Raw genomic sequence first — 19,097 nt, forward strand, 5'->3', positions numbered from 1 at the left:
GAGCCAACTCGCTTTATTTGGTCATGAGACCCAGAAAATATTAGATACAGGCTCCCAGGTAGATGCCATTTTCCTTGACTTCCGGAAGGCGTTCGATACAGTCCTGCACTGTCGCCTGATAAACAGAGTAAGAGCCTACGGAATATCAGACCAGCTGTGTGACTGGATTGAAGAGTTTCTAGCAAACAGAACACAGCATGTTGTTCTCAATGGAGAGACGTCTACAGACGTTAAAGTAACCACTGGCGTGCCACAGGTGAGTGTTATGGGAACAATACTTTTCACAATATATATAAATGACCTAGTAGATAGTGTCGGAAGTTCCATGAAGCTTTTCGTGGATGATGCTGTAGTATACAGACAAGTTGCAGCATTACAAAATTGCAGCGAAATGCAGGAAGATCTGCAGCGGATAGGCACTTGGTGCAGGGAGTTGCAACTGACCCTTAACATAGACAAATGTAATGTATTGCGAATACATAGATGGAAGGATCCTTTATTGTATGATTATATGATAGCGGAACAAACACTGGTAGCAGTTAATTCTCTAAAATATCTGGGAGTATGCATACGCAATGATTTGAAGTGGAATGATCATATAAAATTAATTGTTAGTAAGGAGGGTGCCAGGTCGAGATTCATTGGGAGAGTCCTCAGAAAATGTGGGACTAGTGCAGCAGGGGATACAACCCGTCGGCTTTGGACAACGACGTCACAAGTGGCCAATCGAGAAGCGATTCTTCTTAGTGTTGTAGCTCCCTTCAGTGGCTGATAAGTGTTTTTTGACTTTTTTAAAAAAAAAATCTCACGAGATAGAATAAACAGATCCACTTTATTAAGCAATCAGTAAAAAAAACTAAACTGAAACATAACAGCAAAAGCGAAAATGGTAAACTGCTCTCTGGCGGCTTGTGACGTCCTTGTCCAAAGCCGACGGGTTGTATCCCCTGCTGCACTAGACCCGAAAATGTAGTCCAGCAACAAAGGAGGTGGCTTACAAAACACTTGTTCCTCCTACACTTGAGTATTGCTCACATGATCAATGTTTTAAAAATCAATGCTGCTTGGCATTGAGGAGGTCATTCTGTTCAAGATACCTGATTATGTTTGAGCTGAGAATATGTTCTAAGATTCTACAATAAATTAATGTCAAGGATATTGGACATGTAGTTTTGTGAATCACTTCTAGTAGACGGGTGAGACCTGTGCCTTTTTCCAGAATTGAGCACAGGTTCCCCCCCCCCCCCCCCCCTGTTCGAGTGATCTACAATAAATCATAGAAGAGGGGCTAACTCAGCCACAAATTCAGTACAGAATCTGACAGGGAATCCATAGGGGCCTGGAGCTTTGTTCAATTTTAAGGATGTCAGCTGTTTCTCAACACCACTGACAGCAATACTTATTTTTCATTAATCTTGTCAGTGGTATGAGAATTAAATTGGGGCAATTCTCCTGGGTTTTCCTTTGTAAAGGGATGTTTAAAAATGGAGTTAAGCATGTCAGTTTTTGGTTTTGCTACCCTCAATTTCAGTTCCTGTCTCATTCACTAGGGACTGAACACTAACTTTCATGCCACTAACAGCCTTTACGTACGACCAGAATTTCTTTGGGCTCTGTGAAAGATCACTTAACAGTATTCTGCTACAGTGATCATTTAAGACATCACGCATTTAGGGAAATTACGGAAAATCTAACTCAGAGTGGCTGGATGAGAGTTTGAACTATCATCTTCTATAATGCGCATCTAGTGTGCTAACCACTGCACCAAGACAGAGTGGTGTTAGATGTCGCAATCAGGAGGGAGCCGCTCCATGTGTTTTGCAATGCTGTCAGCTCTCCAAACTTATGTTTGATCAGTCACACAAAGAACTGAGGCTTGGCTGATGGTCAAATCATTCTGTCTGTTCTAGTACAGATTAGGTAGCATTCACCATGTCAATATCATTGTGCTTCCTCCCATGGTGCAGCCAAGGGTGGAAACAGTTTGGGGTTCTACTAAAAGCATCATAAGGTGAGTTCCCCTCTAGAGAGACTGCGAGAGTCTCATGACTTCCAGCATAAGTTACTTTGAGTGACTTCACGGCAAACTATCTGCTACAAGTCACCCATTCCAATCAGAGGCTCTCACCACACAAGCCTGCCAGCTGTCGCAGCAGCCACCTGGAATGGCAATTTTCGTAGAGTCCCGGCACCCAATTTGGGATGGGCTGCTTCTTCTTGGCATGTGAAGGAAGTCTACAGTGCACACTCCAGCGCTGCTATCTCTGCACTGCCAGTTAGCTACATCTATGCTGCTACGTTGTAATCCCCTACAGTGGACTAGCTACTGTGGCGATCCAGGTTTAGGCTTTAGTTTGCCCAGAAATGGGGCTCATGATGTCCACAGCACAGGCAAATACCCAGAGTTGTGGTGATTGTCCTTCCCTGCACAATTCACACTTCAGAGAAATTTGAGAAGAATGGAGGCCAAACACTGTAGGAACCAAATTTAAGTTTTAAAAAGGCATGATATAATGCAAGAAGCCACATGAACAAGCCAAGGTATGCCCTAGAGGAGAGGCAAGTTGTCAACAGGACAGTTGGCTAAGAGTGAGTGGAGGAACGGCCATGGGCCTTTGGGGTGGTCAACTTGAATGGCTGCTTTAAGCCATCTGAATGCTCCCTAAAACACCAGCTTCTCCAGTATGAGCTATTGAAAAATGATGCATTAACATCTTTCAATTCCAAAAATCAGCTGCCTAATTTTTTTCTCCCTAGTCCTGTCCTAAAACCTCTACCACTCGACCTCAATTTCTGCTGTCCCTACTGCTCTCATCAACTTCTCACTTTTACTCCTCTCCTAAATTTATCTCCATTTATAAGTCGATGAACCATCAACCACAGAATTCTCAGTGGGCTCACTCCATTTATTCACCCTCCCTAAAAAGTAGCACTCTGCACCAACAAGTGTAACAAACAACTACCCTCTGCCCACAACAGACACCGACTTAGTCCCTCTGTTTACATCACCTGTTACATGCAAGATAAATCCTTACCCCAACTGGAAAAACAAGCACATATCAATACAGCTGTGGGTGCAGTCAGGAACAAGTCAACAACATTGTACTGTGGATGTAAAGACATCAGTGGCACAAGAGAAGCACAAATCAAGTGCTACCTATAAATGAAATGCAAAATTTGGTGACACTGTGGGATTAGGTTGTTAGGAAATGACATTTAAAATTGTACTACTACATGGGTTTTGCTGTTTAGTTTGAAAGATTACCAAGATAAAAGATGGAAATAGAATACAAAAGTGAAGGATAGTAGTACCAAGGGAAACATATTTCATAAATGTTTAATACTGAATATAAATTTTAGTGTTTGGAGCTGTAACTGATTTTTTTCGGGGGAGGGGGGGAGGAGGATTTAAAGGGTCGGACACAACACACACACCATCATCGGCGACTTTAAAGATTTTTCAATACAATATCTAACAAACAATATAGTAGAAGTATGCCTCTCTTCTTGGCAGTGCTACAGTCGTAGTTAAACTGACGTTGAATGTGGTTAGCAAACGGAGGGGGCGTGGGGAGGCGGGGATAAGAGAGAATTATTAACAATCCAAACTGTAGAGCCTAGTCAATATCACATTCAATATAATGGTATGTTGCATCCAAAATAAAAATTACACTTTTACATCCAGACGTTAACATTCTTTTATTTCTGTTTAGGAACAGTAACATCTCACACAAGAACCTCAACCCCTCCGTTCCCGCCGGACAAAAGTCTTGGAATAAGCATTTAGGTATGTGACGAGGTATTATCGAAAAAAAAAGCTATTATACTAGTATTACCCAAAATGTAAATTATACGTCTACTTCAGCAATACCTCATAACCAATAATCTCAAAAACTTCTCCCCCATTTCGGCCGTGAACTTTTAAAATAAACACACTGATAAATACAATCAAAATGCTTGAAGAGAAAGAAAATGCAAAACAAACTGGAACCACGACACATTCTGAAATATACTGTAACCACAATTACTCTGGGACGTTTATACGTGTTTTACACATATAAAACTATAGGCACAACTTTAATTATCAAATACTGAATAAACTCACTGTCTCTTCTTCACTAAGTTTTGAAGAACTGCTGTGTCTGTTTGTGCCTGAAGCGCTGCGCTCAGTTGTGAGGCATTTCTTCCTTGCCTCAGTGGCTGAATATTCTCTTTAGATACATCTAACGCTTCCGGGGAATCCATTTCATCACTTTAATCAAATCTATGACCCCACACAATTTTCTTTGAATTTCATATAATGTCACTACCGCACCACCCTTTTTCAAATTTAAACGGCAACACAACCAGAGTTCCTACATAATAGCTTAAGCCGCAAAGCAAGAACTACCTTGGCGTCCACCACGCAATTGTCGATTGTAACTTCAATGTTAAAGATCGATTCCGACCATTCACCAACAGAACCGAAGGTGACGTCATTCCACTGCAATTGGATGTGGTCAGGTGGTGGTGTGTCTATACATCATGAAACGTCAAAACAGTTCACTTGAGAACCGCTCAGACACAACGATCTGTTTGCGCAGATATCTACGCAAAAATCTGTGCATGCAATAAAGCGTAGCAAAAATGGCGTGGTCACGCGATACAAGTTCAAATCTACTGCTTGCCCTCAAACTATCGGTCTACGAAAGAAATTACAGCGGCAAACGACTAAGATCTTACAACCTCAAACTGTGGCAGCTTAAGAAACGGCAGTTTCCGCACATAAATTTACTCCGCTAGTTGGCGAATGAACCCGGCTCTTGGCGTTACTATTTGAGAATAGATTTGAGAACATATGATTATACTTTGAGTCTCATAACTCCTCGTGTAATAAAGAAAAATACTTGGACGAGGAGAGCAGTTTCCCCACATGAGAATTTGGTGCTGACGTTAAGACACCTGGCAACAGAAATATGGTACAAGGATCTAGAATTTTGTACTACAGTTTCGAAACAAGCACTGAGTGAAATCGTACCCAACACACGCTAAGGTATTAACGTTGTTGCGAAGGATGACTTCATGAAGGCAAGCATAATACCACAATTCCATAATATATAAATTCTGACAAGAATCATCTCATGATGTAACCAAAAACTCCAGAGAAAACCTCATTTTACTTGTACGTAAGTTCCCCAATTACATGCAATCATCAGTGGAGACATTAATCATCCAGCATTCAATTGGGAAAATAACAGTTTTGTTAGTGGTGGGCATGAAAGACATCCTGTGAAACTTAGCTAAAGCATTCTCTGAAAACTACCTAGAACAGATAGTTAGGAACACCACTTACCATAGAAATATATTGGATCCAATGGCAACCAATAGACCTGACCTCCAGAATGTCCACATAGAAACTGATATAAGTGACCATGATGCAGTTTTGGCATCAATGATCACCAAAGCACAAAGGGCAAGTAAAACAAGCAGAAAGATAGGTATATATATGTTCGGTAAACAAGATAAAAATCAGTAGTGTGAATATCCCAATGGGGAACATGAAATTTTCAGCACAAGTCAGGAGCATTTAGAGGAACTTTGGCTTAAGTTTAAAAGAATACTTGACCAAGCACAGGATAGATATGTACCGAGTACAACAGTTCGTAATGGTAGGGAAACTTCATGGTATACAGCCACTGTGAAGAAACTTCTAAAGGAATGGTGATTATTGCATAACAGGTGTAAAGATGTAGGGCTATTGATACGAAGATGCTGAATCTGATGCCTTCAATGACTACCATAGCAGAATATTGCAAGTGACCTTCCACAGAAAACAAACAAATTCTGCTACTGCGCAAAGTTTGTTATTGGAACGAAACTTAGAGTCCAGTCCCTAGCAAATGAGACAGGAACTGAAATTAAGAGTAGCAAAGCGAAAACTGAAATGCTTAACTTCATTTTTAAATGTTCCATTGCAAAGGAAAACCCAGGAGAATTGTCCCAATTTAATCCTCGTACCACTGACCAGATGAATGAAATAAATATTAGTGACAGTGGCGTAGAGAAACAGATGACATCTGTAAAATTGAGCAAATCTCCAGGTCCCGATGGAATCCCTGTCAGATTTTAACTGAACTTGTGGCCAAGTTAGCCCCTCGTCAACTGTAATCTATCAAATATCCCTCGAACTAAATCCGTGTCCAGTGTTTGTAAAAAGGTACTTTTACAAGAAGGGTAAAAGAAATGATTCACAAAATTAATTGTTGAATATCCTTCACATAGGTTTGTTGTAGAATCTTAGAACATATTCTGAGATCAAACATAATGAGACATCTTGAACAGAGTGACTTTCTCAATGCCAACCAGCACGGATTTCGAAAACATCAATCATGTGAAACCCAACTTGCACTTTTGTCACTTTACATACTAAAAGTTTGGAGCAATGCAACCATATAGATGAAGTATTCCTTGATTACTGAAAATCATCTGATTCAGTACTACATTTACGCTTATTGCCAAAAGTATGAACATATGGGGTATCATGATAAATTTGTGACTGTATTGTGAACATTTTGGTAGGGAGGACACGGCCTGTTATCTTGGATGGAGAGTCATCGTTAGCTGTAAAAGTTACTTCAGGTGAGCCCCAACGAAGTCTGTTGGGTCCTTTGCTGTTCACATTGTGTATTAATGACATTGCATACAATATTAACGGTAAAAATCAGTATTTTTGCAGATGATGCAGTTATCTATAATGAAGTACTATCTGAAAGAAGCTGCCTGAATATTCAGTCAGATCTGGATAAGATTTCAACATGGTGCAGAGATTGGTATATTGCTCTAAATGTTCCGAAATGTAAAATTTTGCATTTAACAAAACGAAAAAACGTAGTATCCTATGTCTCTAATATCAGTGAGTCACTGTTGGAATCGGCCAACTCGTACAAATACCTGGGTGTAACACTTTGTAGGGATATGATATAGCATGACAACGCTAGTTCAGTTGTGCATAAAGCAGGTGGTGAACTTCTCTTTATTGGTAGGCTACTAGGGAGGTGCAGTCAGTCTGCAAAGGAGATTGCATACAAATTACTTGTGGGACCATTTCTAAAATATTGCACAAGTGTTTGGGACCTATGTTAGAGAGGACTGACAGGGAATGTTTGATTGTATGCACAGAGGGGCAGCACGAGTGGTTACTTGTTTGTTTAATCTGTGGGAGAGCGTCACAGAGATACTGAATGAACTGACCTGGAAGACTCTTGAAGACAAACGTAAACCATCCAAAGAAAATGTATTAACAATGTTTCAAAAACCAGTTTTAAACGATTACTTTAAGAACATACTACAACACCCTACATATTGCTCATTTGAATAATTACTGCACATGCAGAGGCATTTAAACAATCATTCTTCCCACACTCCATACAGGAATGGAACAGGAAGAAACCCTAATAAATGGTACAATGGGACATATGCCCTGCCATGTACCTCATGGTGGTTTGCAGAGTATAGTCATAGATGAGGATATTATTTTTAGAATTGTAGATGTGTTTGAAATTCATTATATTCTTAGAAACTGTAGATGGCAAATGACACATACTTCCATTTGTGTTAAGTGTTTTTCGATTGATTGTTGTTGCATGTTGTCCAACTCGTTTACATTTTGTTCTATGTATTTCTTCTACCAATCGTGTTGCAGTTGCCTCAGTTGTTTCTTAGCCACGCATGTTGTATGTGAATAGATCATATTAAAGTTGACTCCTTTAAATATCAGTAAGTAGTTACTTATCATTAAAACAGAATTTATCAATAGGTTATTTGGCCAGATAAGGCAAATCGAAAAATGGATGTGTAACCAAGCATCAGTTATGTAATATGTGCATAATATGTGCCATGGTTGCACTTATATCCTAGCAGATAAGATATATGCACTTTGCTATTATTATGTTTTCTATGCATCAGTAAACCTATAAAGGTTACACATTGAAACGTCCCCATTGGAAAATTATGCAAGTAAACCTTCAATAATCCCTACAAAAGAATGGCCCTGACTAACAGTAACCTATACCTTTCGTGAATCACTTACCTCATAAAAATCTTCATTACATGAACTACTGCAACACAGCGAGCGCAAATACTGCCAGCCAAATAAAAGATGCTAACTACTGAAGGCAATAACTACTGATAGGCATAGTTAGCAAATGAAAAATTCTGATAGAGAACAAACAATGTATTTACCTTAATAGTGTTCAAAAGTCATAATATATACATCAGTTCATGACATCCAGTCTTACAAATTTCGTTTTTCTAACGGACGCACGTCCAGATCGTCCACTCTCAAAACTCTGCCATTTCTCTCCCCACATCCACCTCTGCTGGCGGCTCACCTCCAACTGCCCAACGCCACCTGCTGTTCACATCCAGCGGCCCAACACTACAATAGCAAATATTCCAACAATGCAAATCAGCCACACAGCACGTCCAGAGATTTTCATACAGAGCACTATGTGTCGATACCTACATAAAAACCTAAACAGCCTACTTGCATAGCCCCCATGCTCCACACAAAAAATTTTACAAATTGTTTTGGGCATTGGCCAATACATATTTGTTAAAAAAATTTTATATTAACGCTAACAAATATATCAAATGCACACACTTATCGATACAATGTTGGTCAAAAGCAAAAATTTTCTCACAGTCTATAAAGACAGGCCTGATCATTCATCATAGTAGTAATTGCAGTTTTTTTTCTCAAAGTATGAGCAGTAACAGAAATTGCACACAGAAGTAGTGGATTTCCATGCAGTCTTGAAGAAGTAGTGTTGTCCTCCCAACGGAAAGACAGTGCTGACTTTTGACATGCAGACTGGTAATGGGCCACAACAGAGCAAACCGACAGCACAATCAGTCGAAGTTTTAAAGAATATTGTTAGGTAGGTCATCACAGAGAAGATCCACTGTAGTCCTGGTAGATATTATGGTATTGGTGGGCCACCAGAGATGCAGACCCACTATAGTGCTTGTAGAGATAATGGTATTGGTGGGCCATCAAAGGTGCAGACCCAATGTAGTCCTCGTAGAGATGACCAGCAGCCATCTGTTGCAGCTGTGCAGGTGCACAATCACTATCGAAGAGTCTTGCAGACAATATGGCAAGTACATAAATCATCACTTGTGCACTCACAAATTTTTCGGAATGTCCTTCGAACCAGCAGTGCTGTTAATCAGTCCATTGCTGAATTATCAACACATGTGCAAATGCTAACAGTCCCCTTTTTTATTTATTCTTTTAACTTCTCACATATTATGCATATACTATGACTAATAGAAATGTGTGCAATGAAATGAAGCTTAATTTGAAGAACCGGTGTCTATACAATTATAAATTTACAACATAAGAATACAAATACAAATGTACAAAATACATCATTAAAAATCATAATAATACAAATTACATTTGTAGTAATACAGGCTTTACAAAAGAATCGAAATAACATATACATCAGTGTTACAGGAATTATGAAATAAGTAAAAAATAAAAAATATGAGAAGAGCTTTCGAACATGAGCATTAAAACAAAACAGAATAAATAATGTCTAAACATCTTTACAAAGTAAATATCATAGTACTAGAATAATTCTACAACATAACTCTTATCAGATAAACACACAGACAGGAAGAACACAAATACACAAGTGTACACAAACACATAGCGGGATAACACAAAACGAAAGGACATGGTTTGTTTTACTGCAGTATTTATCGTATTTGATTTGCAAACAAAACTTCCTTTACTTCTTGGAGATCTCCCTTACTTCATCATTATTCCCAAACAGTCCTATCTATACTTGTTGTCCCTAAGCCCAACTGTTTTGTTCATATCCTCTTTCAAAATAATTATTCTTTCTTTTTTCCAATTTTTTTCGTATAACTTCTCAATGCATTTCTTCCAATTCATCGCAACTCATTCTCTTATATAGCCTACCCCATCTTAAGCTAATTTAAATCTACTGAGCTCAGATGTATAAACCAAGGGATGAGGCAATGCAGCATCACATAACAAATTAACACAAACAGCAATCACAAAAAAATGCAAATTGGCAAAGCAAGCAGCAGTATATCTAAATTAGCAAAGCAAATGCAACATTACAACTAATGTGAGCCAATGTGCAGCAACAAGAATAATAAATCTGTAGTAAAACTGGCTTAGCAGAGTAATACAAAGTGGCAAACGCAGTAACTTATACCTAAACATGATAAAGCTCAAGCAGAAAAAATGTTACAGTAAAGATATGAAATGTCTAATACCTATGACAGATCTTAACACTAGAGTGATGCATCACAAAAACTTACTCTGACAAAAAAGTTACCAACTCATTAAAAAATGATGTATGCAATTCCTGTGAAGGGAAATGTCTATTTGTGCACCCTTTCTTTAAGAAAGTAGATCATAAAATTATTATTTAATGCATCTGTAGACAAGAAATAGTGATATTAGTACATCTATTAAATTTAATTTTAACCAAAGCTGCAGTGCAACTAGAAACTAGATATTAATCAACATTCACTAGGCATATGGCATTTCATAAGTCAGTAAAAAATCTCTCAACTAGCAAGACAATAGACGTAAAATGTTTCTCATCATTTCATTAAGCATTTCAGTAAATATCAGAAATTAAACGCTCCAAAGTGTAATCATATGTTTTCAAGCATGAGCGTGTCACATTTGCGATGCTTTCTACAAAGAAATGTCAATAGCGAGGATAATGCCCTCTCCTTTTTTGGTTGTGCCCCTGAAAGGCACAGCTTCTTTTTTACCAGGCGATTGTCGCGTAGTTGGGCGTCTACAGCTCATTATGTCAATATCACTTAGCTTTCTTACCGAAATATTTACGACAGCAGTTTTCGTTACAGTGACAGTCTCAAATAAAAAAATTTCACAAGTCGAAAAATTACAGCAGAAATGCGTAGAAACAAAATCTCATGAGTAGCAATGTTGTGATACATTCCGCATGTACACACTGTAAGTAGGCTGTTTAGGTTTTTTTATTGGTAACGCCACCTCTGTATGAAAATCACTGGCTGTGCTGTGTGCAGTCTGTGGCTGCTTTGCATTGTTGTAATACTCGCCATTGTAGTGTTAGGCAGCTGGCTGTGAACAGCGCGTAGCGTTGCGCAGTTGGAGGTGAGCCGCCAGCAGTGGTGGATGTGGGGAGAGAGATGGCGGAGATTTGTAATTTGTCATGAACTGCTATATTTATATATGATGATATCAAGGTAAATACATTGTTTGTTCTCTATTAATATCTTTCATTTGCTAACTATCCCTATCAGTAGTTAGTGCCTTCCATAGTTTGAATCTTTCATTTAGATGGTAGTAGTGGCGCTCGCTGTATTGCAGTAGCTTGAGCAGCGAAGATTTTTGTGAGGTAAGTGATTTGTGAAAGGTATAGTTTAATGTTAGTCAGGGCCATTTTTTGTAGGGATTTTTGAAAGTCAGATTGCGTTGCGCTAAAAAAAAAAATATTGTGTATCAGTTTAAGGACAGTCGTGTATAATTGTTCAAAGGGGACGTTTCATAACACATGTCATAACTCTTAAGGTACGATTCTTGGTTTCCAAGATCATTTTCACAAACCAGTGTCCCTAACCTCTTCTCATTATTCATATACATATAAACACGTACTCAAATTCCTCATATAGCATAATCTTATTAATCATAAACGTATCTCAACAGCATAACACACACCGTCGTCGCAATAATGACATCATAACACCTCAGTCAAATCTCAAAAACGTCGTAGCTTTCTGCAATAATTTCAAACCCTAAAAAAATTCTCTGCTTATTTCAATAGTGTCATCTACCTCAAACATACTTTAAAAATCACAATCCCATACCAAATACATCATTCAAAGCTCTTATAGTATCACAATGGTTCCGAAAAAATATGAAGAGTTCTGTGTAATTCTGTGTTAGAGAAATATGGTACCGATGTGTAAAGTTGTATAAGCAAATACCATATTAGCTAGGGCTACTAGCGCTTGCTACACGCTTAGTACACGAAGTAGGCGTGTACCCCAGTGGTGGATGTGGGGAGAGAAATAGCAGAGTTTTGAGAGAGGATGATCTGGATGTGTGTCCATCAGAAAAATGAAATTTGTAATATTGGATGTCATGAACTGATATATATATTATGACTTTTGAACACTATTAAAGTAAATACATTGTTTGTTGTCCATCAGAATTTTTCATTTGCTAACAATGCCTATCAGTAGTTAGTGCCTTCAGTAGTTAGAATCTTTTATTTAGCTGGCAGTATTGGAGCTCGCTATATTGCAGTAGTTCGAGTAACGAAGATTTTTATGAGGTAAGTGATTCATGAAAGGTATAGGTTATTGTTAGTCAGGGATTATTGAAAGTCAGATTGTGTTGCATTAAAAATACTGTGTCAGTTTAGTGTTGACCAGAATAAGTAAAGAGAGAAATGTCTGAGTACGTTCAGTTTTGCTCAGCTGTTTGAAAATCAAATAATGTAAGAGGTTTTCTAGCAGAGTCATTCATAATTTTCCAAAGGAGTTGTTACATGTGGCGACCCTGCCAGAATACCTCACTGGAATCTTCTGATTTTTACTTGTAGCTTGTGTAATTAGTGTAGTTATTGTTTATTACTAGCATATAATTGTAGAGAGAATCTCCTTTGTAGTTGTAGTTTTTCATTGTTGTACTGTAAAACAGTTCAAGCATTCAAGTAGATTTGCACCAGGTATTTTGCAGCTGCACTTGCAATTAATTTGATATTATTTTCAGTGCTATGCTACCGTGTTTTGTTATTTTGCTCTTCAAATTGTGCTTTTCTGTGTTATCGTTTTAAATATTTGACAATAATGGCATGTGAAAAACCTAATATTAGGCTCCAAAGTAAACTGAGAAATGACAGTGAAGACGAGAGTAGTGTGTTAGCGCCACAGAGTAATGAATTAACTAATGTTCAAATATATTAATTTGGTAATTGTGCATAGGGGAATGGACCAGGCAATAAATAATCATGTAGACAGCGATACAGCTAGTGAACAGGGTAGTATTATCGATCGATCGGTCGGCAACAGCGCGCCCCAGGAACGCGAAATGACCGGACACAATTCTGCAAATACCGTATATTCAGGTTTTGCGTCATTACCCGTTTCTCAATCAAGTGAAGACACGTTTTCTGCTTTTCAAAATGCGAATGTTGCCGGTGCAAATGCACTGCCGAAAAGTACAGAGGAAGATGTTACAGACACCAGTGCATTGTTATTACAATTAATGCAACAAATGGGACAACAGCTTCAAAAGTTAGACACAATTGATCAAAACTGGAGACAAACACAGCAACAGTTAGACATGACAAAACAAAATCAGAGGCAAACACAGCAACAGCTTCAAAAGTTAGACTCAATGGAACAAACGCTTGAACAAACACGTGAAGGTTTAACTGCAGGGTTACTTAAAATCGAGTATAAATGTCAAAAAGTCTGTAATGACGTAAAAATACAAATTTGTGAGGATTTCCAACCTATTTTTTCAGGTCATGAAAATGCATTACAGAATCACGAAGCAGCCATAAAAGAACTGAAAACTATTGTTCGTGAAAATCGCGACACCTTGCAAGCTAAAATTGACTCAGTTGCATCTACCGATTCGTTTATGCAACTTACAAAAACTCAGGAAAACTTAAAGGACACAGTAGATACGATTTCAACACAAATGGACACTCTGAAACTTGGTTCAGAAAAACACACTGAGGACATCAGTTCAATATCGGAGAAAGTAGCCGAACTTTCGGATCAGTTCACTAACTTATCTACAAAAGTAGGTGATGATATGAATGACTCTAAACCGGTAGCCTTCACTGACACAGAAGACTATGAAAAAATTAGAAAATTCAAACAAAATCAGAATCAAATCAATACACAGTACATAAGAGAAATATGGGAAGTACAAGATCAGTTGACACAGGTAATACAAGAATTACGTATTTCAGAGGACACTCGCGCTCCAATACGGGAAGAGTGACATAGAAATAGGGAGCAGCCACAAAATAATAAGACAGGGCACTTCGGAAATTATGAAAGAAATTGGCAAGGTACACCGAATTTTGAGATGGAACCGCCGACACGACGTAACAATGACCGATATGCGACTCACCGACATGATGATTTTGACTATAAGCTGTTCATTGCTACACGTAAATTCAAAACATTTAAGAAATGCGGCAACGACATTCATCCACAAGCATGGCTTCATCAATTCTCGCATTGTTTTCCTCCCAACTGGTCAATGGAGCACAGATTAGAATTTATGTGTGGCTACTTAGAGAATGAACCAGCTGTAAGAATGTAATAGGTCATTCACGATTGTCACAGAGAAGGAGAATTTTATCATGCCTTCCTCTCAGCATATTGGTCTCAAGCTACTCAAGATCGTGTGAAACATAACATCATAATAATGAAACATTTCGAACAATCTGAATTTTCCTGTCTTGTCAAATATTTCGAAGACATGTTGGATAAGAATCAATATCTGTCAAACCCATAAAGCCCCTCAGAGCTTATTCACATTTGCTTAATCAAATTGCCTAAACATTTACGACATAGTATTTTCGCAGGACGTTGCAAACACGACATCGAAGCTTTTCAGGGACTGTTACAAGAATTGGAAATTAGCACTGACAGTTGGGGGACGCGAGACCAGGAGAACAACAATTACAGGTCACAGAAGTCACAATTCCGTGACGACAGAAATAATAACTGGACACGACAAGGCCATTCTTACAACGCAAATCGTGACCAAAACAGACACCAACCATATGACAACCGTTGGCAAAGTAATAATAATTACAGGGAAAGATCACCTCTCTGCAGTAACGACTATGACAGAGACAATCATAGAAACAGACAACATGGGAACCAGAACTATTATTATCAAGGGAGACAGAATAATTTCAGACGCAACAGCCTACTGTGCAGTTACGACTCAGAGAGAAATTCTCCACCACGTGACCGACAAGAAAGAAACTATGGAAACTACCGACGAGACGACAGACGATATAATCTTAACAACAGACCAGAATTTAATCAGAACTGGTGGGATTCAAACAGGGCAGGGCCCTCTCGACAAGTTGAAATTGTAGAGGTTAGATCTCCTAATCCCAATAACGACGCACGCCAACAGAGAGACAGTAGGCAATGACTCACACCGCTGGTAGCCACAAAATGTACAGGGCTATTACAAATGATTGAAGCGATTTCATAAATTCACTGTAGCTCCATTAATTGACATATGGTCACGACACACTACAGATACGTAGAAAAACTCATAAAGTTTTGTTCGGCTGAAGCCGCACTTCAGGTTCCTGCCGCCAGAGCGCTCGAGAGCGCAGTGGGACAAAATGGCGACAGGAGCCGAGAAAGCGTATGTTGTGCTTGAAATGCACTCACATCAGTCAGTCATAACAGTGCAACGACACTTCAGGACGAAGTTCAACAAAGATCCACCAACTGCTAACTCCATTCGGCGATGGTATGCGCAGTTTAAAGCTTCTGGATGCCTCTGTAAGGGGAAATCAACGGGTCGGCCTGCAGTGAGCGAAGAAACGGTTGAACGCGCGCGGGCAAGTTTCACGCATAGTGATGTGAAAGATTCAGTGTTTAAACCTCCTCTACCAAGAAACGTGCCAGAACTGCGAGCTCGCATCAACAATGCTTTCGAACTCATTGATGGGGACATGCTGCGCCGAGTGTGGGAGGAACTTGATTATCGGCTTGATGTCTGCCGAATCACTAAAGGGGCACATATCGAACATTTGCGAATGCCTAAAAAAACTTTTTGAGTTTTTGTATGTGTGTGCAAAGCATTGTGAAAATATCTCAAATAATAAAGTTATTGTAGAGCTGTGAAATCGCTTCAATCATTTGTAATAACCCTGTACTTATGAAGCTGACGACGTAGCTGTCGTGGCTAGTAATTACGTAAAAATGGAAGACATTAGGGACATCTTACTCCAGGAACACGACGTAAAACATAACAGCATTGCATATCCTGTAATTCACATTACTGTAAATGACGTAAAATTTACGGCAGTACTTGACTCTGGCTGTCCCATTTCAGCAATTAGTGAAACAGCCTTTAGCAAATGCAACAAATCGAACAATTGCCCCACACTTCCGTTACGTGAGATTAAATTACAAGGTGCAAACGTTGGGAAAAGTGTAGACGTACGCCAACAAATCAACTTAGAATTCTTTTGTCAAAACCACAGTTTCTCTATGAACTTTCTTATTGATCCATTACTGTCGACGCAAATTATATTGGGAGTAGACTTTTTTAATGAATACAAAACAATCTTAAACTTTCACGATGCTGAAATAAGTTTAGAGAAAGAAGGTAAGTCAGTAGCTTTGAAATTTGAAGATTGGCTCTCAAACCATGATGAGGAAATTAATCGGTTTTACCTCCTGTTAGACAACAGTTCGCAATTTTCGACGGAACTTGACACTAACAGTCACTCTGCAAGTATTGACAGCGTAATATCGATGGCGTATTTGATACTAATGATTTAACTCAGAATAAAATTCAAACAATTGAGAATTGTAATAACACTGGTAGGCAGGTCCTTTTTGAGATTTTACAAGCACATTCCACAGTTTTTACTTACAAAACAGGAACAATCAAGAGATTTCAATACCAATTTTTTGTTCGTGAGCATAATAAATTTTGTGTTAGACCATACGTAATTCCGGCACATTGTAGGGACTGTGTTAGAACAGAAATACAATCTATGCTTGACGAAGGCATTCTTGAGCCTGCAGTAGCTCATACAACAATCCATTACATGTTGTTGAGAAGAAAAATTGGATCGATCAGGCTTGTCTTAGATTCGAGACAAATCAGTACTATCATCATTCCTGAATCAGACAGGCCGCAAACATTGGAAGAACTTCTTCAGAATGTTAATGGTGTAAAAGTGTTGTCTTCTATTGATCTCAGATCCAGCATTTATTAGATCGAACTTCATCCAGAATGTAGAAAATACACAGCTTTTCTTTGTTTCGGCGTTTGTTATCAATTTCGGAAACTTCCTTTTGGTTTGAACATTTCTTCCTCAGCATTCATTCGTTGGCTAAATTCCATATTACCTGAGTTCTTAAAACGTCACATCACCTCATATGTGGACGATATTCTAATAGCAGAGGCCTCATGGAAACAACATAATCACATCCTCAACAGTGTGTTACTTATTTTTGCAGAATCTAGACCTACAGTGAACTTGGAAAAGTCTGAATTCGGTTGGACAAAGGTGAAGTTTTTGGGGCACATTATTTCTTCTGAAGGCATTCAGCTGGATCCTGAAAAGTTAGAAGAAATCAGAGCCATTCAGTTTCATCCACAAAAAAAAACAAGTCTGCAGTTTTCTAGGTCTCGTAAATTTTTACCGTCGTTTTCTGAATATGCAAATTCTAGTTACACCAAAACTTTGTTCTCTCACTGGAAAAAATATTGTTTGGAACTGGGACGAACAGGCACAGTTGGAATTCAATTCTTGGAAAGAAACGCTACTTAACGCGCCAATATTAGCTCATCCAGATCTGTCATAAGATTTATGCCTTAGCACGGATTCTTCTAAAGTTGGTCTTGGTACTCATTTATTCCAAGAAGCCATAGAAAATGACACTATTGTTTAAAAACCATTGCTTTTGCTATCGAAGTGTTAACAAAATCTGCAAAAAATTATTCCGTTACTGAATTAGAAACTTTAGTTATTGTTTGCGCATTTAACAAATTCCGTTTCTTTCATTCTGGTAAGCATGTAAAAGTATACAGTGATCATCATGCATTACAGTTTCTTATGTCTTCAAAATTAAAACATGACAGGTTAAAACGTTGGGCAGTGTTTCTGCAAGAATTCCATTTCACAATAGTCTACATTCCCAGCAAGGAGAAATTTGTTGCGGACGCACTGCCACGCGCACCGGCTGGGCTTGAGAAAAATAACACAGAAGGCAACGTCGAGAAAAATTTCAGTATTCTTTACATTCAGAAAGTCGCCTTTGAAAACTTCATCACCACATCTTTAAAGGACATTGCTCATGAACAAGATAAAGATCCGATTTCGAAAGACATCAAAAGTAAATGTCATGAGAAGATACACACAGAGATTATGCATTATTATCTGGTTAGAAACAACATGCACTTCAAACGCTGCACTGTTGATGACAAGCTATGGGTACTTTGCATTCCTGACGATTTTATTAATAAGCTCATCTGGTATATTCATTTCAGCTACGCCAATTTTGGTCCAAGAAAATGTTATCATATTCTGCAGACGACTTGTTATTTTAACAATATGGAAAAGAGAATTCGAAGAGTCTTGTCTATTTGTAAACTTTGTCAGAAAGCTAAACCATCTCACATCGTGCTCCATTGTTTCCTATCATTTCTTCTCAATTAAAGGAATTTGCTGCTGTTGATCTCTTGGGACCCCTTGTCGGAACATCGAATGGGTTTTCGTACATTCTAGTCGCTGTTGAACTTACTTCAAAATTTGTTTCTTTCACACCATTATTTAAAGCCACTGGTTGGTCAGTATCCAACACCTTTGTTAAAAATATCTTATGTGAAGTCGGCCACATTGCTAAATTCAATTCAGGTAACGGACCACAATTCAGATCTGCCATTTGGTCACGCATGCTTTGGAATCATAAAATGAAACCTGTTTTTATTTCATTGTACTCACCACATTGTAACCCATCCGAATGAATTATGAAAGAAATCAAAAAGCTTTGCAGACTTTATTGTCACAGAAAGCATCAGTATTGGGACAGATATTTACACTTATTTCAAAATGTGCTGAATGAAATGCCAGATGACACCACTGCTTTACCACCTATTCTTGTACAGAAGAATGAAGAACCACCGAACAGAATCAGAGAGCTTGTACCTTTTCTGAATACACGTAAACTTCGACACAAAGACATAATTGATTTGGCTATTAAAAATATAAATTATGCAGCAGACAAAAGGAGAAAACTACACAGTACAGCAAATGCAAAGAAATTATATATTGGTCAGAAAG

At 38.4% G+C, this 19,097-nt stretch overlaps 1 protein-coding gene across 2 annotated transcripts in view; it reads right to left on the reverse strand.

Moving 5' to 3' along the window:
- LOC124615616 overlaps positions 1-4,364 on the reverse strand; it is a 134,234-nt gene extending 129,870 nt beyond the window's left edge. For both annotated transcript variants that reach the window (XM_047143622.1, XM_047143621.1), the window contains exon 1: positions 4,106-4,364. In XM_047143622.1, the coding sequence (XP_046999578.1) occupies positions 4,106-4,245 (140 nt within the window). In that variant the 5' untranslated portion in view covers positions 4,246-4,364. The remainder of the gene's footprint in view (positions 1-4,105) is intronic.
- Positions 4,365-19,097: the final 14,733 nt, after the last annotated feature.

Source organism: Schistocerca americana, chromosome 5 (genome assembly GCF_021461395.2).
Source record: "Schistocerca americana isolate TAMUIC-IGC-003095 chromosome 5, iqSchAmer2.1, whole genome shotgun sequence".
Taxonomy (NCBI): Eukaryota; Metazoa; Arthropoda; class Insecta; order Orthoptera; family Acrididae; genus Schistocerca; species Schistocerca americana.